This window comes from Hypanus sabinus, chromosome 6 (assembly GCF_030144855.1).
Source record: "Hypanus sabinus isolate sHypSab1 chromosome 6, sHypSab1.hap1, whole genome shotgun sequence".
NCBI lineage: Eukaryota > Metazoa > Chordata > Chondrichthyes > Myliobatiformes > Dasyatidae > Hypanus > Hypanus sabinus.
In genome coordinates this window covers 1893883-1920391 of record NC_082711.1, presented here as the reverse complement: position 1 = coordinate 1920391, position 26509 = coordinate 1893883, and the positions used below count along the sequence as shown (strand labels likewise).

General features: G+C 47.6%; 1 protein-coding gene across 8 annotated transcripts in view; it reads right to left on the bottom strand.

The window, feature by feature from the left end:
• scrib (scribble planar cell polarity protein) overlaps window positions 1-26509 on the bottom strand; it is a 349859-nt gene that overhangs the window by 108242 nt on the left and 215108 nt on the right. For all 8 annotated transcript variants that reach the window (XM_059971535.1, XM_059971528.1, XM_059971533.1 and 5 more), the window contains 5 exons: window positions 21863-21982; window positions 20429-20485; window positions 13821-13874; window positions 10337-10417; window positions 890-964 (listed from right to left, as the gene is read on the bottom strand). In XM_059971535.1, the coding sequence (XP_059827518.1) occupies window positions 890-964; window positions 10337-10417; window positions 13821-13874; window positions 20429-20485; window positions 21863-21982 (387 nt within the window). The remainder of the gene's footprint in view (window positions 1-889; window positions 965-10336; window positions 10418-13820; window positions 13875-20428; window positions 20486-21862; window positions 21983-26509) is intronic.

The window sequence follows — 26509 nt, the reverse complement described above, 5'->3', positions numbered from 1 at the left end:
CCGTCAACACACAAACCCCTCTGCCACCCAGGGACCAGAGGAGGTGGGGACAACCTGTGTTTATGTGCTCCCTGTACTGTTCACCCACCCTCAGTGTAGGCAGTGCATTTGCTAGACATTGCCTCCAAATATTGTGCAATCCCTCTTCCGTTCCTCCCTCCCCCAGAAAATTAACAAGATTGGAAAAGTTGTAAGGCAGAATTCTCCCTCCTCATGCAATCCTCATCTGTAACCGAGGACACAACTTCCCAACTGTGTGTGCGCACTCTCACCATCCCCTTCCTTCACCTGACATGGCACACACTCGTACGTACTGCCCCCCAGACACTGTCCCCTCACCTCCCTAGACATGCTGTGCTCACTGTGCGGAGAGACATTATAACCATATAACAATCACAGCACGGAAACAGGCCATCTCAGCCCTCCTAGTCCGTGCCGAACTCTTAATCTCACCTAGTCCCACCTACCCGCACTCAGCCCATAACCCTCCACTCCTTTCCTGTCCATATACCTATCCAATTTTACCTTAAATGTCACAACTGAACTGGCCTCTACTACTTCTATAGGAAGCTCATTCCATACAGCTATCACTCTCTGAGTAAAGAAATACCCCCTCGTGTTTCCCTTAAACTTCTGCCCCCTAACTCTCAAATCATGTCCTCTCGTTTGAATATAGAGCTCGGTTTATAGAGCTCGATTGTGGTCAATTGCAAACTTCATGCTCTCAGGGTCTTAGACTATATATTTTTTGTGTGATATCTTACATGTCCTTGTTATCTTATATGTGCTACATGTGCCTTAGGCTGTGTGTGGCTGTTGGCCCTGGAGGAATATTGTTTTGTTTGGCTCTATTCATGTATGGTTCAACAACAATTAAACTTGAACTTACCGGTGGGACAGAGGGTGAGCTGCCAAACTCTGGTGGGACACTGCTACTAGACACTGAGTTGCTGCTGGAGCTAGTCTGAGAAACACAAGAACAGTGACCGGTCAGTTAGTGGTGGAGCTAGGAACTTCACTGCCCAGCTCCACCCTTCTCCTTTGCCCTTTCACCACTCCCAACCCTGAGCTTCTTTTCTACCTCCCTCAACCCCTCCCCTCACCCTTCCTCTTCTCCCTGTCCATCACCTCTTCCCTCAACCTGTCCCCTCCCTCTTTCTCACCACCTTCCCTCAATGAATGGAATGTTTCTGCACCTCCACACTGGGTCACGGCTGTCCACTGACACTGTCGAGGAGTGCGGATTGGGTTAGATCTCTTCTCGTGCCCACTTACACACACCAGTGGTCTGGCAGAATCCCACAACTGTATAGCAGGTTCCTCGTCCAACTCCTGTCTCCCCCTCCACTTTTACTATCTAAGCAACTGATCACATGTCCTTTAGACATTGAAATTTACTCCAGCATCTAATGATTCCTGTTCTCAGTCCCTTTGCCCCCCCCCCCCATTACTCCCTGAGGCATTTCCCTCAGCTCCCTACCAGCCAGGAACATAGCAGTGATGGCACTGACAGTTCACACTCACACCCACACCACAGAGCAGGGAGTCACGGTACACTGATGTGGAGAAATTTGCTTAGCCAAAGGGTGGTGAATTTGTTGCCACGTGCAGCTGCGGAGGCCAGGTCGTTGGGTGTATTTAAGGCAGAGATTAATAGGTTCTTGAGTGGACATGGCATCAAATGTTATGGGGAGAAGGCTGGGAAATGAGGTTGAGGAGGAGAAGAGTAAAAAAGGATCAGCCATGACTGAATGGCGGAGCAGACTCGATGGGCCAGATGGCCTAATTCTGTCGCTATATCTTACAGCCTTATGGTCTCTGATAGACATACATGTACTTTGATAATAAATTTACTTTGAACAGCACCCACTCTTCTCCCACTCCCAATGTATCCATAAGACCATACGAAATTTCTCAACATCTGTTTTGAAAGGGCGCTCCTCTATCCTGAGGCTGTGCCCTCTTGTCCTCAACTCTCCTGCCATGGGGAACATCCGTTCCACATCTACTCTCTCTAGGCCTTTCAGCATTTTAAAAGTTTCAATGAGATCCCCCATCATCCTTCTGAATTCCAGCGAGTACAGACTCAGAGCCATCAAATGTTTCTCGTATGATATCCCTTTTATTCCTGGAATCATCCTTGTGAACCTCCTCTCGGCCCTCTCCAATACCAGCACATCTTTTCTAAGATGAGGGGCCCAAACTGTTCACAATACTCAAGGTGAGGCCTCACCAGTGCCTTATAAGGCCTCAGCTTTATATTTTTGTTCTTGTATTCTAGACCTCTTGAAAAGAATGCTAATGTGGCATTTGCCTTCCTCACGACTGACTCAACCTTGCAAGTTAACCTTCAGGGTGTTCTGCACAACCATATAACAATTACAGCACGGAAACAGGCCATCTCGGCCCTTCTAGTCCATGCCGAACGCTTACTCTCACCTAGTCCTACCAACCTGCACTCAGCCCATAACCCTCCGTTCCTTTCCTGTCCATATACCTATCCAATTTTTTTTTACATGACAAAATTGAACCTGCCTCTACTACTTCTACTGGAAGCTTGTTCCACACAGCTACCACTCTCTGAGAAAAGAAGTTCCCCCTCATGTTACCCCTAAACTTTTGCCCCTTAACTCTTAACACAAGGGCTCCCAACTCTCTTTGCATCTCATATTTTTGGATTTTCTCCCCGTTTACAAAGTAGTCCAAACATTTATTTCTACTACCAAAGTAAATGACCATGCATTTTCCAACATTGTCTTTCATTTGCCACTTTCTTGCCCTTTCTCCTAACCTGTCTTTCTGCATCCTACCTATCTGCTCAACATACCTGCCTCGCCACCAATCTTCGTATCATCTGAAAACTTGGCAACAAAGCCATCTATTCCATCATCTAAATCATTTACTTACAGCATAAAAAGCAGTGGTCCCAATACCGACCCCTGCGGAACACCACAAGTCACTGGCAGCCAACCAGAGGAGGATCCTTTTATTCCCACTCACTGCCTCCAACCAATTAGCCAATGCTCTAACCACGTTAGTAACTTTCCTGTAATACCATGGGCTCTTAACTTGGTAAGGTGCCTCATGTGTGGCACCTTGTCAAAGGGCTTCTGAAAGTCCAAATATACAACATCCACTGCATATCCTTTATCTATCCTACTTGTAAACTATCCCAGAGCAGGTACTAGGAGTAGGGCAATGGGGGACAGGCATGTCTGCTGACACATGGAGGTTGCATCTTGCCCCACACCTGTGGAAGAGTGGAAAGATTTAAAAGAAAATCAATGGCCAATATTTCACACAGAGGATGATGGGTGTATGGAACATAGATTTATTTGAAATGATCAGCACCAGATTTCTGAATGGATGATACACCCACCAACACTATTTCAATGTTTTTTCTGCTCTCTCTTTGCACTATTTATTTAATTTCCAATATACTTCCCTTGGAGATATATGTTTTTATTGATATCTATTGCTTTGTACAGGTGCCGCAGAACAACAAACTTGAAGAGACATGCCAGTTATCTTGAACCTGATTCTGATTACTTATCAGATGGATATTGAAATATACAGTGCAATGGGGAGTTTGCATCAACAGCCAACACACAGTAAAGGAATGCAGGGGGCACACATTCCGGTGCCAACATAGCATGCCCACAACATTCAACGGAGCTGACAGGGCTCGAGGATAGGGCAGGTACAAAGTATAACTGAAGAGGCATGTGGATGGTACATTCTTATTCATCTTTTGCACGACGTATGTACAGGCCCTACAGCCCACGATACTGTGCCGAACTTACAACTTGATCCAAAATCAATCTAATGCTTCCCTCCCACATACTCTCCATTTTTCTATCATCCACATGTCCATCTGAGCATCTCTTAAATGCCCCTAATGTACCTCAGTGGGCCAGAAGTGTTTACTCTGAGCTGTAATGCTCAATAAATAAATAATCTGCTTCTGCCATCACAACTGGCAGGGCATTCCACGCACCCACTGCTTTCCATGGAAAGAATTTACCTCTGACATTTCCCCTATACTTCCCCTCAATCACCTTAAGATTACAAACCCTCATATTAGCCATTTCCACCCTGGGAAAAAGTCTCCGGCTGTCGATTCGATCTATGCCTCTTATTATCTGGTACGCCTCTAATCCTCCTTCACTCCAAAGACAAATGCACACGCTCACTCAACCTTTCCTCACAAGACATGCTCTCTCATCCAGGCAGCATCCTGGTAAATCTCCTCTGCACCCTCTCTAAAGTTTCTACATGCTTCCTATAATGAGGCAGCCAGAATGGAATACAATACTCCAAGTGTGCCACAAAACCAGGAATTTAATGATTATAATTTTACACAACACCAGAACAACAGACACACAGAGCAGGGAGATGGCAGAGGACAGCAATCGGGAGGAGTGAGTGAGGGAGGGAATGCAGACATGGAGGGGTGAGAGGGTGACACCAGTGCAGAACAGGGAGATTGAATTGGACAGCAATTGGGAAGAGGGAGGGAGGGAGTGCGGACAAGGAGGGCTAAGACAGTTAAAGAAACAGAGCAGTGGACAGCAACTGGGAGGAGGGAAGGAAGGAATGTGGACACGAAGGTGTGAGATGTTGACACCCACACAGTGCAGGGAGATGGCAGAGGATGATGATCGGGAGGAGGGCAGCGAGGGAGGGAAGGAACATAGACATTGAGGGGAGACTGTGACAGCCACACACACAGAGCAGGGAGATGGGAGAGGACAGCAATCGGGAGGATGCAGGAAGGGAGGGAACAAATGTGGACATGGAGGGGTTAGATGGTGACAGCCACACAAAGCAGGGAGATGACAGAGGACAACAATCAGGAGGGAGGGTGGGAATGTGGACAGGGAGGGTTGGGATGGTGACATGGACACAGAGCAGGGAAATGACAGGGAGGGTGGGAATGTGGACAGGGAGGGTTGGGACGGTGACATGAACACAGAGCAGGGAGATGACAGAGGCCAACAATCAGGAGGAGGGAAGGATGGAAGGAGGGGATGTGGATGGCAGAGGATAGCAGGAGGGAGGGAGGGAATGAATGAGCACACGGAGGGTTGATACATAGAGACAGAACCCCTTGGCAGTCTCTGAGAAGAAGATAGGCTACAATGATAAGGGAGGGCAGAGAGGTTGTCCCAGTGATTGGAGCAGACCCCTCTACAAGTGGGCAACAGGTACACAACCACTGAAACGTGCCTGGTTGGACTCGTCTATAAGATGTGGAAAGCAATGGCACTCTGAGATACATTCACAAAACCACCATCCTACAAAGTGGTGAAGATGGCCTGTGTGCTGTCGGCTTTCAGTTGTCGGGAGTTTGAGTTCAAGAGCTGAGGGCTAATGTTGCAGCTTGATAAAACTCTGGTTAGATCTCATTTCCAGCATCACGTTCAGTTTTGGTTACCTCATTATAGGAAGGACATGGAGACTCTGGTGAGGGTGCAGAGGTGCAGGGGAGATTGACCCAGGATGCTGTCTGGATTAGACAACATGTCTTACGAGGAAAGGTTGAGTGAGCGAGGGCTCACTGGGTCAAATGAAAAGGAGAGACGACTTGATAGAGGTGTACAAGGCAGAAAGAGGCATAGATCAAGTGGCCAGCCAGAGAGCATTTTTCAGAGCAGAAATGGTGGATTTTAAGGAGATTGGAAAAATTACAGGGAGAATGCCAGAGAGAAGTTCTTTACAGAGTGTGGAAACAGGGATGTTGGTAGAAGCAGATACATTAGGGACATTTAAGAGAATCTAGGATAGATGCAAGGATGACAGAAAAATGGAGGGCTCAGCGGAAGGGAAGGGTTAGATTTATCTTGTGGATTAAACCTCACACAGCATAGGGACGGTCTGCAACTCTGCACAGCGTAGAAACGGTCGGTAAATCTGGACAGCGCAGGGACGGTCCGTAACACTGGACAGAGTAGGGACGGTCGGTAACCCCGGACAGAGTAGGGACGGTCCGTAACTCCGGACAGAGTAGGGACGGTCGGTAACCCCGGACAGAGTAGGGACGGTCCGTAACCCCGGACAGAGTAGGGACGGTCGGTAACCCCGGACAGAGTAGGGACGGTCGGTAACCCCGGACAGCGTAGGGACGGTCGGTAACCCCGGACAGCGTAGGGACGGTCCGTAACCCCGGACAGCGTAGGGACGGTCCGTAACCCCGGACAGAGTAGGGACGGTCCGTAACCCCGGACAGCGTAGGGACGGTCGGTAACCCCGGACAGAGTAGGGACGGTCGGTAACCCCGGACAGAGTAGGGACGGTCCGTAACCCCGGACAGAGTAGGGACGGTCGGTAACCCCGGACAGAGTAGGGACGGTCGGTAACCCCGGACAGAGTAGGGACGGTCGGTAACCCCGGACAGAGTAGGGACGGTCCGTAACCCCGGACAGAGTAGGGACGGTCGGTAACTCCGGACAGAGTAGGGACGGTCGGTAACTCCGGACAGAGTAGGGACGGTCGGTAACCCCGGACAGAGTAGGGACGGTCCGTAACTCCGGACAGAGTAGGGACGGTCGGTAACCCCGGACAGAGTAGGGACGGTCGGTAACTCCGGACAGAGTAGGGACGGTCGGTAACCCCGGACAGAGTAGGGACGGTCGGTAACCCTGGACAGAGTAGGGACGGTCGGTAACCCCGGACAGAGTAGGGACGGTCGGTAACCCCGGACAGAGTAGGGACGGTCGGTAACCCCGGACAGAGTAGGGACGGTCGGTAACCCCGGACAGAGTAGGGACGGTCCGTAACCCCGGACAGAGTAGGGACGGTCGGTAACTCCGGACAGAGTAGGGACGGTCGGTAACCCCGGACAGAGTAGGGACGGTCGGTAACCCCGGACAGAGTAGGGACGGTCGGTAACCCCGGACAGAGTAGGGACGGTCGGTAACTCCGGACAGAGTAGGGACGGTCGGTAACCCCGGACAGAGTAGGGACGGTCCGTAACCCCGGACAGAGTAGGGACGGTCGGTAACCCCGGACAGAGTAGGGACGGTCGGTAACCCCGGACAGAGTAGGGACGGTCCGTAACCCCGGACAGAGTAGGGACGGTCCGTAACCCCGGACAGAGTAGGGACGGTCTGTAACTCCGGACAAAGTAGAGACGGACAATAACCTCGTACTGTGTACACAACAGTCTGTAACCCTGCACAGCAAGGTTCGACACTCCCAGTCACTCTCTGACAAATGAAAAACCCACACAAATAACACGAACATTTGGTCAGAGCAGCTTTCTGATGGACTCGCTCCGAGCTACTCTGGGGCTTCACATTGCCCACAGCCCTACATACCTTGCCAGCTGCCTCTTCCTTGCAATCAGCCGCTCAGTCTCTCGCCCAAATTATCAATGGAGCGGGAAGTAAGAGGCAAGCCTGAGACCCAGTCTGTGCCCGTCCCAGTGGATCAGAATCTCAGCTGTGAGGAGGCAATCTGAGTGAGCCTGTGTTTTATTTCAGGGACATCGCACGGTAACAGGCCCTCAGACCCAACAGTTACAGCACTGTGAGCAATTAACCTACGAACCTGTGTCTCCTGATAGCTGAGGAGGAATTTCTGCAGTTAGAGGGTACTGGGCTCATGGAATTCATTGACAAAGACAGATGTGGAGGCCCAATCATTTGGTAAATTTATAGCAGAGGTTGACAGGCTCTTCACGAGCCAGGCCATCAGTGGCCACGGGCAGAAGGGAGTAAACTGGGATTGAGGGGGAATAATAAATCAGATATGATTGAATGACAATCTCGATGGGCCAAATGGCCTAATTACGTTCCTATGTCTTTTGGTCTTTGATACATGTGAGCAGAGGAGAGTGAAACAACAACACACACAAAATGCTGGTGGAACACAGCAGGCCAGGCAGCATCTATAAGGAGAAGCACTGTCGATGTTTCAGGCCAAGACCCTTCGTCAGGACTAACCGAAAGGAAAGGTAGCAAGAGATTTGAAAGTAGTGGGGGAGGGGGAAATGCGAAATGATAGGAGAAGACCGGAGGGGGTGGGATGAAGCTAACAGGTGGAAAGGTGATTGGCGAAAGTGATACAGGGCTGGAGAAGGGAAAGGATCATGGGACGGGAGGCCTCGGGAGAAGTTGGGGGGGGGGGGGGGGGGGGAAGCACCAGAGGGAGATAGAGAATAGGCAAACAACTAAATATGTCAGGGATGGGGTAAGGTTGGGAGGAGGGGCATTAACAGAAGTTAGAGAAGTCAATGTTCGTGCCATCAGGTTGGAGGCTACCCAGCCAGTATATAAGGTATTGTTCCTCCAACCTGAGTTTGGATTCATTTTGACAGTAGAGGAGGCCATGAATAGACATATCAGAATAGGAATGGGATGCGGAATTAAAATGGGAGATCCTGCTTTCTCTGGCGGACCGAGCGTAGGTGTTCAGCGAAATGGTCTCCCAGTCTGTGTTGTTGTTTGAATTTCCCGCAAATTTCCTCGTGTTTGCAGAGGAGAGTGATGCAGTCAAATAAACTCCTGACAGACAGCAGTGGGACTTGAACCCTGAGCACTGGCCCGGTAACAGTATGACCGAAGACCATAACATAAGTAGCAGAATCAGGCCATTTGGCCCAATAACTGCACTGTCATTTCATCACGGCTGATCCACTTTTCCTTCTCAGCCACAATCTTCTGCATTCTTCAAGTACCCTTTCATGCCCTAACCAATCAAGTATCTATACACATCTGCCTTGAATACACCCAATGACTTGCCTCCAGACACATCTATTGCATCAGATTCCACAGATTCACCACTCTGGAAAAAGAAATTCATTTTCTGAGCATCTGCTCTGGATTTCAGGCATCTGCAGAATCCCTGGTGTTTGTCACGAACCGTCCTCCTGAACTGACATCAATGTGCATCACCAACATCGAACGTCCCAGCATACCAACCAAACTTTCAATCATAAACGTAACCAATCCTCACATCCCCATCGCCTGCCTCGCATCACAAAGCCAGTTTGAGTCCCATGCAGACCGTCATAGAATTATAGAAAATCTACAGCACAATACAGGCCCTTTGGCCCACAGAGCTGTGCCAAACATGGCCTTACCTGAGAAGTTACCTAGGGTTACCAATAGCTTTCTAATTTTCTAAGCTCCATTTACCCGTCCAAAAGTCTCTTAAAAGACCCTATAGTATTCGCCTCCACCACCGCCACCGGCAGCCCGTTCCATGCAATCACCATTCTCTGCGTAAAAAACTTACCTCTAACATCTCCTCTGTACCTACTTCCAAGCATCTTAAAACTGTGCCCTCTCCTGCTAACCATTTCAGCCCTGGGAAAAAGCCTCTCATTATCTTATACACCTCTATCAGGTCACCTTTCATCCTCCGTCGCTCCAAGGAAAAAAGGCCCAGTTCACCCAATCTATTCTCATAAGCCATCCTCCCCAATCCAGGCAACATCCTTGTAAATCTCCTCGGCACCCTTTCTATGGCTTCCACATCCTTCCTATGGTGAGGTGGCCAGAACTGAGCAAATACTCTGAAGTGGGGTCTCACCAGGGTCCTATATAGCTGCAACATTACCTCTTAGCTCCTAAACTCAATCCCATGACTGATGAAGGCCAATATACCGTACGCCTTCTTAACCACAGAGTCAACCTGCACAGCCACCTTGAGTGTCCTGTGGACTCGGACCCCAAGATCCCTCTGATCCTCCACACTGCCGAGTCTTACCATTAATACTATATTTTGTCATCATATTTGACCTACCAGAATGAACCACTTCACACTTACCTGGGTTGAACTCCATCTGCCACTTCTCAGCCCAGTTTTGCATCCTGTCAATGTCCCACTGTAACCTCTGACAGCCTTCTACACTATCCACAACACCCCCAACCTTTGCGTCATCAGCAAATTTACTAACCCATCCCTCCACTTTCTCATCCAGGTCATTTATAAAAATCACGAAGATAAAGGGTCCCAGAACAGAGTCCCTGAGGCACAGTCCCTGAGACTGACCTCCATGCAGAATTAGGTCATTCCACCATACTATCCCTCTCAACACCATTCTTCTAGCTTCTCCTCGTAAACTGGTGTCCAGCAGCCAGCTCTCGGGTTCCCATTTACCAATACTGTGGCTTAGAAAGCCAGAGTGATCCACGACAGAGAGGATGGAGGGGATGCAGCCCGAGGGCAAAGCACACTCAGGAAATCCACATGCACATGACGCACAAGGCCACATGTGAAAACTATCACACATTCACACTTGAATATGATCAGCCACCCACTGCCCAACAGGCAGGGCGATGCTCTCTCTCTCACACACACACACACACAGGAGAGAACACAATCTTACTCGAGGCACCCGGTGGATGCCACTGTTGGGTAAAGCCGCCAGGGTCCTATAATCCAATTTCATTGGTTCAGTGCATTGAGTCTGTAAACAAGGACAAGATGAGAGAGAGCAGAACGTTAACAAGGGGGAGAGCACACCCCCTCCCCAGCAGACACACCTCCAGCCCGTGGCAAAATCTTACACACACACCGACCTGTCACTCCCCCCGTGACCCACACACTGGATACATCACTCCCCATGACCCACACCCCATTCCAATTCATCCCCATGACCCACACCGCCCCCTTCACTCCCCATGACCCACACACCACCCCCGTCACTTCCTATGACCCACACCGTCCCCGTCACTCCCCCAACCCACACACCGGATACATCACTCCCCATGACCCACACCATCCCCGTCCCTCCCCGTGACACACACCATCCCCTTCATTCCCCGTGACCCACCCCATCCCCGTCACTCTTCGTGACCCACCCCGTCCCCGTCCCTCCCCGTGACACACACCATCCCCGTCCCTCCCCATGACACACACCGTCCCCTTCACAACCCATGACCCACCCCATCCCCATCATTCCCCGTGACCCGCACCCCGTCCCCGTCACTCCTCGTGACACACACCGCCACCATCACTCCCCGTGACCCACACCGCCCCCTTCACACCCCGTGACCCACACACCACCCCTGTCACTCCCCGTGACACACACCATCCCCTTCATTCCCCGTGACCCACCCCGTCCCCGTCATTCCCTGTGACCCACCCCGTCCCCGTCACTCTTCGTGACCCGCACCCCGTCCCCGTCACTCCTCGTGACACACACCGCCACCATCACTCCCCGTGACCCACACCGCCCCCTTCACTCCCCGTGACCCACACACCACCCGTCACTCCCCGTGACACACACCATCCCCTTCATTCCCCGTGACCCACCCGGTCCCCGTCACTCTTCGTGACCCACCCCGTCCCCGTCCCTCCCCGTGACACACACCGTCCCCTTCACAACCCATGACCCACCCCATCCCCATCATTCCCCGTGACCCGCACCCCGTCCCCGTCACTCCTCGTGACACACACCCCGTCCCCGTCCCTCCCCATGACACACACCATCCCCGTCCCTCCCCGTGACACACACCATCCCCTTCGCAACCCATGACCCACCCCATCCCCATCATTCCCCGTGACCCGCACCCCGTCCCCGTCACTCCTCGTGACACACACTGCCACCATCACTCCCCGTGACCCACACCGCCCCCTTCACTCCCCGTGACCCACACACCACCCCTGTCACTCCCCGTGACACACACCATCCCCTTCATTCCCCGTGACCCACCCCGTCCCCGTCATTCCCTGTGACCCACCCCGTCCCCGTCACTCTTCGTGACCCACCCCGTCCCCGTCACTCTTCGTGACCTACCCCGTCCCTCCCCGTGACCCACACCGTCCCCTTCACACCCCATGACCCACCCCATCCCCATCACTCCCCGTGACACACACCGCCACCATCACTCCCCGTGACCAACACCGTCCCTGTCACTCCCCGTGACCTGCACCACATTCCAATTCACTCAACGTGTCTGCATCCTACGGTACTAAAGGAGGTGGCTCTGGAAATTGCGGATGCATTGGTAATCATTTTCCAATGTTCCTTAGATTCAGGATCAGTTCCTGAGGATTGGAGAATGGCTAATGTGATCCCACTTTTTAAGAAAGGAGGGAGGGAGAAAACAGAGAACTATCGTCCTGTCAGCCTAACATCAGCAGTGGGGAAGATGCTAGAGTCCATTATTAAAGATGAAATAGTGGCATATCTAGATAGGATTGGGCCGAGCCAGCATGGATTTACCAAGGGCAAATCATGCTTGACTAATCTATTGGAGTTTTTCGAGGATGTAACCAGGAAGTTAGACAAGGGAGATCCAGTGGATGTAGTGTACCTCGATTTTCAGAAGGCATTTGATAAGGTCCCACATAGGAGATTGGTGGGTAAAATCAGAGCTCATGGCATTGGAGGGAAGATATTGACATGGATAGAAAACTGGTTGGCAGATAGAAAGCAAAGGATAGCGGTGAATGGGTGTTTCTCGGAATGGCAGGTAATGACTAGTGGGGTGCCACAGGGCTCGGTTTTGGGACCACAGCTGTTTACGATTTACATCAACGATTTAGATGAAGGCATTGAGAATAACGTCAGCAAGTTTGCTGATGATACTAAGCTGGGTGGCAGTGTGACATGTGATGAGGATGTTAGGGGAATTCAAGGTGACTTGGATAGGCTGGGTGAGTGGGCAGATACTTGGCAGATGACGTCTAATGTGAATAAGTGTGAAGTTATCCACTTCGGGAGTAAGAACAGGAAGGCAGATTATTATCTGAACAGTGTATAGTTAGGTAAGGGAGAAATACAAAGAGATCTAGGAGTCCTTATTCATCAGTCACTGAAGGTGAATGAGCAAGTACAGCAGGCAGTGAAGAAGGCTAATGGAATGTTGGCCTTTATTACAAAGGGAATTGAGTACCAGAGCAAGAAAATCCTCCTGCATTTGTGCAGGGCCCTGGTGAGACCACACCTGGAGTATTGTGTACAGTTTTGGTCTCCAGGGTTAAGAAAGGACATCCTGTCTGCAGAGGAAGTGCAACGTAGATTCACGAGGTTAATTCCTGGGATGTCAGGACTGTCTTATGCAGAGAGGTTAGAAGAGAGACTGGGCTTGTACACGCTGGAATTAAGGAGATTGAGAGGGGATCTGATTGCAACATAAAAGATTATTAAGGGACTGGACAAGACAGAGGCAGGAAATATGTTCCAGATGCTGGGAGAGTCCAGTACCAGAGGGTATGGTTTGAGAATAAGGGGTAGGTCATTTAGGACAGAGTTAAGAAAAAACTTCTTCTCCCAGAGAGTTGTGGGGGTCTGGAATGCACTGCCTTAGAAGGCAGTGGAGGCCAATTCTCTGGATGCTTTCAAGAAGGAGCTAGATAGGTATCTTATGGATAGGGGAATCAAGGGATATGGGGACAAGGCAGGAACCGGTAGATGATCAGCCATGATCTCAGAATGGCGGTGCAGGCTCGAAGTGCCGAATGGTCTACTTCTGCACCTATTGTCTATTGTGACACACACCACCCCCTTCACTCCCCATGACCCACTCCGTCCCCGTCACTCCCCATGACCTGTACCGTCCCCATCACTCCCCGAGTCCCGCACCATCCCCGCACTCCCCGAGACACACACCGTCCCCGTCACTCCCTGTCCCTCCCCATGACCTGCACCCCGGTAACGTCACTCCCTGTGACCCACACACCGTCCCCGTCACTCCCCGTGCCCCGCACCCCACTCCAGTCACTCCCCATGACCCATACCGTCCTCATCACTCCCCGTGACACGCACCCCGGTAATATCACTCCCTGTGACCCACACCCTGGGCATGTCACTCTCCGTGACCCAGACCCGACCGAATGTGACTCCTTCACAGCAGCCACATTACCTCTTCCTCCTCCAACTTCCGTGTTGCCTCCTCTTGTTCCCTCCGCATTCTCTCCTTACAGACAAGGCAAGAGAAGAGGGATTTATTGATTCTATCTGCTGCGAGAATGCGCCACAAGAGCTGAGCAGCACCTGTTCAAGCCCAGAGAACGAGGGATGACTGAGTGCAGAGGGTGGGATTACACTGATCACGGATAGGGTGTGATTTCCCTGACTGGGGAAAGACCCCTGTGGCACAGCTGTAGGCTAACTAATGTACACGAGGGTGTGAGCGTACAGATTGTGGATAGAGTGATACATGCTTGTAGGCAGTGTTATGTTTACAGCAGGGTGAGATTGTACTGACGATTCATTAGGGAAATCACTGAGCTGTGTAATGAGAGTCGAGGGGCAGTGAAGATTCACTGGGGAGGTCACTGAGCTAAGTACAATGAGAGTCGGGGGGCAGTGACGATTCACTGAGGAGATCACTGAGCTGTGTAATGAGAGTCGAGGGGCATGATAAATCAATTTAATCCATGATATAAATATCGGACTAAAATTAAACTTCAACACATTAAATAAGTAAGGCCATTCAACTCTATCAAATGCTTTCTCCGCATCTAATGAAATCACGCATTCTGAAGTGTCATGTGAGGGAGTATAAACAATATTCAACAATCTCCTAATGTTAAAAAAAGAATAACGATTTTTAATAAAGCCAGTTTGATCATCTGAAATAATTTTGGGTAATACCTTCTCCAATCTAGATGCCAGTAACTTGGAAAAAATCTTGGAGTCTACATTCAATAAAGATATAGGTCTATAAGAAGCACAGTTAGTAGGGTCTTTATCTTTCTTCAATATTAAAGAAATAGAAGCTCTATAAAAAGATTGTGGCAAATTCCCCAATCTAATGGCTTCCTCAAAAACCTTATCTAACCAAGGGGAAAGAGTAGCGGAAAAAATTTTTAAAAATTCAACTGTATAACCATCTGGACCCGGTGCTTTCCCAGAATTCATTGAGGAAATAGCCCCCTTAATTTCTACATCCGTAATAGTGACGATTCACTGGGGAGATCACTGAGCTGAGCACATTGAGAGTCAAGGGGCAGTGACGATTCACTGGGGAATCACTGAGCTGAGTACAATAAGAGTCGAGGGGCAGTGACGATTCACTGGGGAATCACTGAGCTGAGCACAATGAGAGTCGAGGGGCAGTGATGATTCACTGGGAAGATCACTGAGCTGTGTAATGAGAGTCGAGGGGCAGTGACGATTCACTGGGGAATCACTGAGCTGAGTACAATGAGAGTCGAGGGGCAGTGATGATTCACTGGGGAATCACTGAGCTGAGCACATTGAGAGTCGAGGGGCAGTGACGATTCACTGGGGAATCACTGAGCTGAGTAATGAGAGTCGAGGGGCAGTGACGATTCACCGGGGAATCACTGAGCTGAGTAATGAGAGTCGAGGGGCAGTGACGATTCACTGGGGAGATCACTGAGCTGAGCACAATGAGAGTCGAGGGGCAGTGATGATTCACTGGGGAATCACTGAGCTGAGCACATTGAGAGTCGAGGGGCAGTGACGATTCACTGGGGAATCACTGAGCTGAGCACGTTGAGAGTCGAGGGGCAGTGACGATTCACTGGGGAATCACTGAGCTGAGCACATTGAGAGTCGAGGGGCAGTGACGATTCACTGGGGAATCACTGAGCTGAGCATATTGAGAGTCGAGGGGCAGTGACGATTCACTGGGGAGATCACTGAGCTGAGCACGTTGAGAGTCGAGGGGCAGTGACGATTCACTGGGGAATCACTGAGCTGAGCACATTGAGAGTCGAGGGGCAGTGACGATTCACTGGGGAGATCACTGAGCTGTGTAATGAGAGTCGAGGGGCAGTGACGATTCACTGGGGAATCACTGAGCTGTGTAATGAGAGTCGAGGGGCAGTGACGATTCACTGGGGAATCACTGAGCTGAGCACAATGAGAGCCGAGGGGCAGTGATGATTCACTGGGGAGATCACTGAGCTGAGCACAATGAGAGCCGAGGGGCAGTGACGATTCACTGGGGAGATCACTGAGCTGTGTAATGAGAGTCGAGGGGCAGTGACGATTCACTGGGGAATCACTGAGCTGTGTAATGAGAGTCGAGGGGCAGTGACGATTCACTGGGGAATCACTGAGCTGAGTACAATGAGAGTCGAGGGGCAGTGACGATTCACTGGGGAATCACTGAGCTGAGCACAATGAGAGCCGAGGGGCAGTGATGATTCACTGGGGAGATCACTGAGCTGAGCACAATGAGAGCCGAGGGGCAGTGACGATTCACTGGGGAATCACTGAGCTGTGTAATGAGAGTCGAGGGGCAGTGATGATTCACTGGGGAGATCACTGAGCTGAGCACAATGAGAGTCGAGGGGCAGTGACGATTCACTGGGGAATCACTGAGCTGTGTAATGAGAGTCGAGGGGCAGTGACGATTCACTGGGGAATCACTGAGCTGAGCACAATGAGAGCCGAGGGGCAGTGACGACTCACTGGGAAGATCACTGAGCTGTGTAATGAGAGTCGAGGGGCAGTGATGATTCACTGGGGAATCACTGAGCTGAGTAACAAGAGTCGAGGGGCAGTGACAATTCATTAGGGAGATCACTGAGCTGAGTACAATGAGAGTCGTGAGAACTCGCACCATTTGTGATTCTTGTCCATCTGTCATGGATAAAGTATATATTCAGTGGCCACTTTATTATGTATAGGAGTGGAAATGATGTGGTTTTCTGCTGCTGTTGCCCATCCACTGCAATATTTGATGTGATGCGCGTTCAGAGATGCTCTTCTGCAGACCACTATTGTAAGAAGGCAACTACGGAAATGTAAACAGACGACATTTCTGGCTGAGATCCTTTCTCAGGACTGAGAAGGAAGGAAGGGGGGGTAGGAGGTGCCCGAATTAATATAGGTGGGGGAGGGGAAAGAGGCTAGCTGGAAGTTGATAGGTGAAGCGGGGAAAGGTATGGGCTGGAGAAGAAAGAACCTGATACAAGGGAGAGTGGGCAGTGGGAGAAAGGGAAGAAGGGGGGACCCAGGAGAACGTAACAGCAAGGTGAGAAGAAGTGGAAGGTCAGAGTCGGGAATAGAGTAAGGGTGGGAGTAATTTGTTCAGCAGAAGGACAAATCAATATTTACACCATCAGTTTGAAGGGTAGCCGGACAGCATGTAAGGTGTTGCTCCTCCACTCTGAGGGTGGCCTTTTCTTGGCATGAGGAGATCATGGATGGACACGTCGGAACGTGAATGGGAATGGGAATTAAGATGTTTTGACCACTGGGAAGTCCTGCTTGTGGGGGATGGTGTGGTGGGGCTCAACAAGGTACCCCCCCATTTTATGATGGGTCTCACCAATGCAGAGGCTGATGGGGGTAATTACTGATAAGAGGGATTTTGTCAATATTACAGCTGTGGGAAGATGTGATGAGTGCAGATGTACAGGAAGTGAAGGAGATGTGAGTGAGTCCCTCCAAGCACTTATCCCTGCCCAAGTATTACCACTGTCAATACAAATGCTCCCTCGCCTCCATTCAGGGCTCAAAACAGTTAATTCCAGGTGAGGCAACAATTCACGAGGAATCGACTAAGGTTGTCTATTGTGCCCAGTGCTCCCGTTGCAAGCTTCTCTACATTGATGAGCCCTTTTGTAAATTGAGGGAACACTGCATCATTTATTTACCTCCACACCTTCTTCACAAGTGGGTCTTCCTGATGGCCAAACATTTTGGTTCCAAGTCCCATTCCCATTCTAAAGTGTCAATCTGTGAGGGTATCCTCAGAGTGGAGGAAGAAGAAAGCCCTTAACTCTGAGTGGAGTCATCGGGATGCCGTCGTGACATGAGTTTTTTTAAGCAGGCTTCATTTTTACGAGGCTGAGTTGCTAACTCGACGTTCAACCCAGCATGGATGGAAAGCGTGCAAGGGAGATGGCTGGATTCGAACTCGGGAGCCTTCGCTCCAAAATCCGACGCTGATGCCACTATGCCATCCGAATGAAGGGGCAACATCTTATATTCCATCTGAGTAGCCCCAACTTGATAGTACAAATATTAATTTCTCCTTCTGGTGAACAAATTTTACCCCCCCATTCCCCACTCTGCCCTTTCACTTCTCACATGCCTCTTCCTTCCCCATGTGTCCCCTCTTCCTTCCCTTTCTCCTATCTCCACACTTCTCTCCCACCAGATCCTTTCTTCTCCAACCCTTGACCTTTCCCACCCACCTGGCCTCACCTATCATCTTCCAGCCAGTCTCTTTCCCCTTCCCCCTCCTTTTTCAGTCTGACATCTTCTCCCTTCCTTCTCATTCCTCAAGAAATGTCAACTATTTACTCTTTTCCATGGATGCTGCCTTGCCTGCTGAGTTCCTCCAGCATTTTGCATTGCTTTGGATTTCCAGCATCTGCAGGATTTCTTGTGTTGGTGATTCTCCTTTTATCTCTCTCATTAATGAATCATTTTCACCCATCGAACTGCCATCCACTGGATGCTTGTTTTTTGATCTATTCTTTGTAACCTCTGGAAATTATCGTGCAGGAAAATCCCAAGAGATCAGCATTTTCTGTGATACTGAAACCACCCTACCTAACACCAACAATCAAGCCATGAATAAAGTCTCTCAGATCACATTCCTTCCCCATTCTGATGTTTGGTCTGAACAACAACTGAACCTCTTGACCATGTCTACCTGCACTGGGTTGCTGCCACATGATTGGCTGATTAGATATTTGCATTAACATGTAGATGAACGGATGTACCTAATAAAGTGGCCACTGAGCGTATTTTAAAATTAAAAAAAAATCTCTACTTTATTAAATCCAAGAGAAATTACTTGCAGAGATGGAAATTGCCTGCTGTGCTTGCACCATGAACTGTTTCTGTATGTACCGAACCATGTGTGCTACAACTGGGTAGAGCCTGCGCTGGTGTTAGGGCAGGGTGAGGGTAGATTCCACGATCCTGTGGTTGGTGCCGGGGTGGGTGGGGGAGGAGGGAGTGGAACAGGTGTTGAACTGGTGGAATTAAGTCTAGCCCTTTGCCGCTGCCCCTATTTCTGTGAAACAGTGGGGAGATTGTTACCCGCATTCCCTCCTCTGTTGGCCAGACACAGCAGCAGCAGCTGCTAGCTCCCAACAGACACATTCCTGCATTTCGAAGGGGCCCAAATTCTTCAGGCACGTGCCGGTTTGACTTTGAAGAATGAAACAGCTGCAAATACAGTGCTTCAGACAGGACGCACACAGACAGAGACTAAAAGCAGGAGGAATGGAGCTGGTGGTAATGGGCCAAAGGACCTGCTCCGTGTCCCCACTGTCTAAGGTACTAAGGGAAATAAGATGATAAGACACAGGAGCAGAATTAGGCCATTCAGCCCATTGATTCTGCTCTGCCTTTCTATCATGGCTGATTTGTTATCCCTTTCAAACCTGCTCCTGCCTCCTCCCTGTAACCTTTGACAGCCTGACTAATCAAGAACCTCTGAGCCTCTGCTTTAAATATACTCGATGACGGCCTCCACAGCCACCTGTGGCAAAGAATTCCACAGATTCACCACCCTCTGGCTCAACTCTATCTTAAGGGAATGTCCTTGTTCTCAGAAACTGTCCTAGACTCCCCCACTAAGGGAAACAGTCTCTCCATCTACACTGGACATAACTGAACTGGAACAGGGAACACCACAGTACCGTACAGGCCCTTCGACACAAAATGTCACACTGACCTTTGTTTAGAAAGAGCCAAAGAGACGTACCAGGGTATTGCCTGGACTTGGACCCAAGTTATAGATTACCTGGACAAGGATATATATTCCCTCGAATGGAGATTGAGGGCTGACCCGATGGAGATACATAACATCATGAGGGGCATATACAAATATATAATATCAGCTAAGTTTATTCCCAGGGAGGGGCACTAAAAATCAAGGGGGAATATGTTCAAGATCAGAGGTGAGAGATTTAAAAGGGACATTGGTGCAGCTTTTTGATGAGGAGGGCGGGGCGTATTTTGAATGATACAGTGGTTGAGGTGGACGTATGAACAACATGTTAAAGCACTATGTATGTAAGTACGTGGATTGGAGAGGCTTAGAGGGCAAGTGCAGGCAGATGGGGCAAGCTTACTGGACAACATGGTCGGTACAGAGCTGCTGGGTTGAAGGCCTGTATCAGTGCTGTCCGGTAATCACTCATTCTGGTCCAGAGCATGGACTTGGAAAGAAATTAAGGGGAGCATTAGATCCAAGCACATGACCAAAGTCAGAAGAAGCTGAGATTTAGAATCAGCAAAGTAGGGGGAAGGAATTGATTATAACAATACAGTACAGGAGCAGGCCTATCAGCCCATCACATCGGTGCTAAATACAGTGTGAAATGGAACTAATCCCTTCTACCTGCATATACCTGTGTAGGGAAAGACTGGACGTACTGACCTCAGATAGAGGGTCAGCTACAATGATACCGAAAGGCAGACCAGGCTTGTGGGGCCGAGCGGTCTCAGCCAGCTCCAGTCCTGACTAACTGACCAGTCGCCCTTCAGAGTCTGGAGGAAAGAATACAGTTCAATCAAACCTCTCACCACTTTCTCCAGCTCCTCTTGTTCCCAGAGTGATGACTCCCGAACCATTTCAATCTCCTGGAATGAAACAAGAGGCATGTGTAAGCTGAGTCACACAGTGAGGGGAGATGGACAGAGCGAGCGGGGAGGCTAGTTAGGGTAAAGAGACGCATGTGACTGGTACAGAGGCAGTGAGGTAAGAGTGGCACAAGGAGAGCGAGAGGGAGGGGGGTTGCAAGTGTGGGTATCGTGGCTCACGTGAGTGGTATCGGGACAGTGAGACTCGACAGAGTAGGATAGTGAGGGAAAGCAGGGTGATCAGTGGCATTAAACAAGTGAGATGGGAAAGGGATCAGGATAGTGAGAGAGAACAGGGAGGCGAGTGTTCGTAAAAAGACTTATTTAAGTGGTATCGGGGCAGTGAGACAAGAGAGAGACCACAATAATAAGAGAGAGGGTTTGGCAAGTGTTGGTAAAGTGACATGTGAGCTATATCGAAACAGTGAAATGGAAAGAGAGACCAGGATAGTGATGAGAAAGGTAGACAGGGAGAATGGGGAGGAACGTGGTTAAGAGGCCTGAGTAAGTATACTGGGGCGGTGAGCTGAACATGGACCAGGATGGCAAGGAGGGTAGGGAGGCAGGTGTGGGTAAAGAAGCATGTGTGAGTGCTATCGGAACAGTGAATTCGGAAGAGGGATCAAAAAAGTGAGGGAGAACAGGATGGTGAATGTGGGTGAAGACAAGAGGGTGAAAAGAGATGACAGGGCTCAGGGGAGCAGGTGTAAAAAGGATATTTAGTATTACTGCTTGTTATGTTGCTGGCATTTACAGCAGCAAGGTAGGATATATGGAGTGAAAGAAATGCAGTTCAGGAGCCGAGAGGTAATGTTGCAGCTCTATAAAACCCTAGTTAGACCACACCTGAAATATCGTGTTCAGTTCCGGTCACCTCATTTAAGGAAGGATGTGGAAGCTTTAGAGAGGGTGCAGTGATTTATTGGGATGTTGCTTGGACTAGAGGACAAGTCTTATAAAGTTAGATTGAGTGACCCAAGGCTTTCCTCTTTGGAGTGAAGGAGGATGAGAGGTGAATTGATAGAGGCATACAAGATAAGAGACGTAGATCGAGTGGACAGCCAGAGATCTTCTTCCCAGGCGCAAATGGTTAATATGATGGACATAATTTTAAGGTCATTGGAGTAAAGTACGAGGGGATGTCAGAGGTAAGCTTTTTCACATGGAGACTGATGGGTGTGTGGAATGTGCTGCCAGGGTGGGGTGGCAGACACTAGGAACATTTAAGAGACTCTTAGATAGGCAGATGGATGATAGAAAACTGAAGGGATGGGTTAGATTAATCTTTGAGTAGGATGAAGAGCCTGTATTGTTCTGTGATATTCTATGTTGTCCCTTGAACACCCATAAATGAGGGCAGCTGCAGTGACCTCTTACCTTCTGCAGAATATCCACTTCTTCAGGGCTCATATCCCGATCGATGGATGAGATGCTCTCCATACTGTTCTTTCGACCCATCCCAGAGGCAAAGGGGTTCACAATGACGCCAGGGGATGACTGCAAGACAATTGGAACAATGGACACACTGCTAACTCCGCTGTGGATGGCTCCAGGCCCAGCTAAGAAAGAAGCGCTGGCCATGGGGCTAGCAACGCCATCCCAGAACCACAGAAACGGCAATAGGAACTCCAAATATCTCATCTCTGGGAGAAGAAGAATCTTTGCTTGGAAGATACACGTCTTCATAGAGTTAAGAAACTGCGAGGATAAAACAACTCTAATAGGAGACAGACCTCCAAATAGCAGCCAGGATGTGGGATACAAGTGACAAAGGCATGAGAAAAGAGCTGGCCAAAGTTGATTGGAAGGGGACACAAGCAAGGACAACATCAGAACAGCAATGGCAGGAATCTCTGGAGGCAATCCGGCAGGTACAGGATAGATATCTTCCAAAGATGTAGAAGTATTCTAAAAGGAGGACAAAGCCACTATGGCTGACAAGGGAAGTCAAAGACAGCACAAAAGCAAAAAAAATTGTGGTAAGTTATAGGATTGGGAAGCTTTTAAAAACCAACAGAAGGCAACAAAAAATCTATAAGGAGAGAAAAGATTAAATATGAAAGGAAGCTAGCTTATAAAATAAAGAGGATAGCAAAAGCTTTTCAAATACATGAAGAGTAAAAGGGAGGTAAGAGTGGATATTGAACTGCTGGACAGTGACAGTGGAGAGGTAGAAATGGGGAACAAAGAAATGGCACAGGAACTTAATATTTTGCATCAATCTTCACTTTGGAAGACACTAGCAGTATTCTCAATATTCAAAAGTGTCTAGTAGCAGAAGTGAATGTTGTTGCTATTACTAAGGAGAAGGTGCTTGGGAAGCTGTAAACTCTGAATGTAGGTAAGTCAGCTGGACCAGATGGACTACACCCCAATGTTCTAAAAGAGGTATTAGTCTGATCTTTCAAGAACCACTAGATTCTGAAATGGTTCGGAAGTACTGGAATATTGCAAATGTCACTCGACTCTTAAAGAGGGAGAGGGAGGCAGAAGGAAGGAAATTATAACCTCAGTGGTTGAGAAGATGTTGGAGTCCATTATTAAGGATGAGGTTTCGGAGTACTTGAAGGCACATGATAAAATAGCCAGAAGTCAGCACAGTTTCCTTAAGGGGATTATCTTGCTGGACAAATCTGTTGGAATTCTTTGAGAAAATAAAAGGCAGGATAGACAAAGGAAAATCAGCACCTGTTCCTTAATGGATTTTCAGATGATGTTTGACAAGGTGTCACAAATGAGGTTGCTTAACAAGATAAGTGGTCATGATAGTACAGGAAAGATACAAGCATGGTCTGAAGATTGGCTAACTGCAAAGAGGCAGGCTGGGAATAGTAGTCCTTTTCTGTTGGGCTGCTAGTGACTCCACAGGGGTCAGTGTTGGTAGCATTTCTTTTCACATTATACATCAGTGATTTTGATGAAAGAATTCATGGCTTTGTAGTCAAGCTTGTGAATGATGCAAAGATATGAGAATGGGCAAAACAGTAGCTGATGGAATACAGTTCAGGAAAGTGTATGGTCACGCACTTTGGTAGAAAAAATAAAAGAACAGACTATTGTCTAAACAGGAGAGAATTCAAAAATCAGAGGTGTAAAGGGATTTGTGAGTCCTTGTGCAGGATTTCCTCATGGTTAACTTGCAGGTTGAGACAGTGGTAAGGAAAGCATTCATTTTGAGAGGACTAGAATATAAGAGCAAGGATGCACTGTTAAAGCTTTATAAGGCACTCGTGAGGCCTCACATGGAGTATTATGAGCAATTTGAGCCCCTTAGCTAAGAAAGGAAGTGCTGATGTTGGAGAGGGTTCAAAGGAGATTCACTAAAATGATTCTGGGATTGAAAGACTTGTCATATGAGGAGCCTGTACTCATTGGAATTCCAAAGAATGACGGACGATCTCATTGAAACTTAGCGAATGTTGAAAGACATCGATAGAGTGAATGTGGAGAGGATGTTTCCTATGATGAGGGAGTATAAGACCAAGGATATAGCCTCAGAATAGGGGGATGTCCATTTAGAATGGAATTGACGAGGAATTTCTTCAACCAGAGTGGTAAATCTGTGAAATTCTTTGTCACAGGCAGCTGTGGAGGCCAAGTCATTGGGTATATTTAAAGTGGACGTTGATAGGGTCTTCATTCGTCAGGGCATCACAGATTACAGGGAAAAGGCAGGAAAATGATGAGAGGTATAAAAATAATCAGCCATAATGGAATGGCTCGGTGGGACAAATGCCCTAATTCTACTCCAGTTTTATGGTCTTATGGTTTATGTCGTGTGGGGAAAGCGGAAGCTACAGGGTCAATTGACCTGTTGGCTGCCTGTGCCTCAGTAGGTACAAGGGTCAAAGTCAGCTTGACCCTGTATGGGCAAAAGAGAAAACTCCTCACAGTGGGGAACTTTCTTTCTTTCTCAATCTTTTTTATTAAGTTTCGAGCAGATAAACATAACAATGTTAATGATACAAAGAGATTAACATTAATAACGGTTAACGTATACAGAAACAGACTCTGAGTAACATGTGTAATCTAAGCCTCCCAATCTCTTAGTAACTAAACATGAAAAAGATATTTTAAAAAATCCCCTAAACTAAAAAAAACAAAAGCTGGGCTGTCATGTTTCATCGGTTAAAATCATTATTTGTCATTAACTCCGCTCCTCTACACACGAACAAAAAGTTATTGAGAAGGATTCAGAAAAGCTCAGCTTACATCATATGAAAATGTTGAATAAATGACCTCTAAGTTTCTTCAAATTTAACAGAAGGGTCGATAGTGCCACTCCTAATTTTTTCGAAGTTTAAACATGTTATAGTTTGGGAAAACCATTGAAATGTAGTAGGGGGATTAGAATCTTTCCATTGAAATAAAATGGATCTCTGGCTATTAATGTAACAAATGCAATCAAATGGTAAGCTGAAGAGGATAATTGACTACAGATCATCACCGGTAATCCAAAAGTTGCAGTAATAGGATGAGGTTGTAAAGCAATACGCAAAACTACTGAAATAATACCAAAAATGCCTTTCCAATATTTTTCCAAAAGAGGACAAGTCCAGAACATATGTATCAAGGAAGCTACCTCAGAATTACATCTGTCACAGACAGGATTAATATGGCAATAAAAATGAGCTAACTTAACCATCTTAAATTGTATCAAAGCGTGTCTAGCACACATTGAAGAAATGTTAACTAGCTGGAGAATTTTCTCCCATTTCTCTATAGGTGAAGATACCTGAAGTTCTCTTTCCCATTCATTCTTAATTTTATCAGATGTGCCTAGATGTATTTTCATAACAGATCATAAACAATTGCTATTAAACTCTTCTGATAGGGGTTTAAACCTAAAAAAATTTCTGTGATTTCAGTTTGATATGATATTGGAAAAGTAGGTAAAATAACATTCAAAAAGTTTCTAATCTGTAAATATCTGAAAAAAAGTGATCTAAGCAAATTATATTTATTAGACAACTATTCTAAAGACATGAGACAGTTATACATGAATAAGTCACGAAAATATGTTAATCCCTTCGTTTTCCATAAAAGAAAAGCTTGATCAATTCTGGTTGAAAGAAAAAATTAGATATAATAGGACTTAATAGGATAAATTTATTCAATCCAAAAAATTTACGAAATTGAAACCATATTCATATTGTATGTTTAGTTATTGGATTAGTCATTTGTTTATTCAGTTTATTAAGTACAAAGGGAAGCCAATGAGAACCCCTGTACAGACTCACACTTGAGGTTCACCCATCGTGGACATAGAATTTCATCTAGATCTTGTGTCCAGAATGTTAAATATCAAATATTAATTGCCCAATAATAGAATCTTAAGTTCGACACTGCCAAACCTCCATCCTTTTTTGATTTGTATTTAAGTATTTCTTACTTAACCTAGGATTTTTATTTTGCCATATATATGAAGAAATTTTAGAATCAATAATAACAAAAAAGGATTTAGAAATGAAAATTGGTGCCACCTGAAATAGATACAGAAATTTAGGTAAAATGGTAGTCTTAATAGCATTAATTTTACCAATCAATGATAAGGACAATGGGGACCATTTAATAAGCAGTTGTTTAACATGATCAATAAAGGGTAAAAAGTTTACTTTAAATAGATCCTTATGCTTCTTAGTAGTTTTAACACCCAAATAAGTAATCAGTAACGAGTCTGAATGGTGATTGTCTATAGATTGGGACTTGCATATTTAATTGGAAAAGCTCACTCTTATTAAGATCCAATTTATAACCAGAAAAATTACGAAATTGAGCAAATCATGATATTACTGCAGGGATGGATTTCTCTGGATTAGAGATGAATAGTAACAGGTCATCTGCGTATTATGATACCTTATGCATCCCATTCCCGTGAATAATGCCAAATATACTGGGTGAATCACGAAGAGCGATTGCCAAGGGCTCCAAGGCAATATCACTTAGTAAAGGACTTAAAGGACAGCCCTGTCTGGTACTTCGAAAAAGCCTGAAAAAGCGGGGGATTTCTGATTATTGATTAGT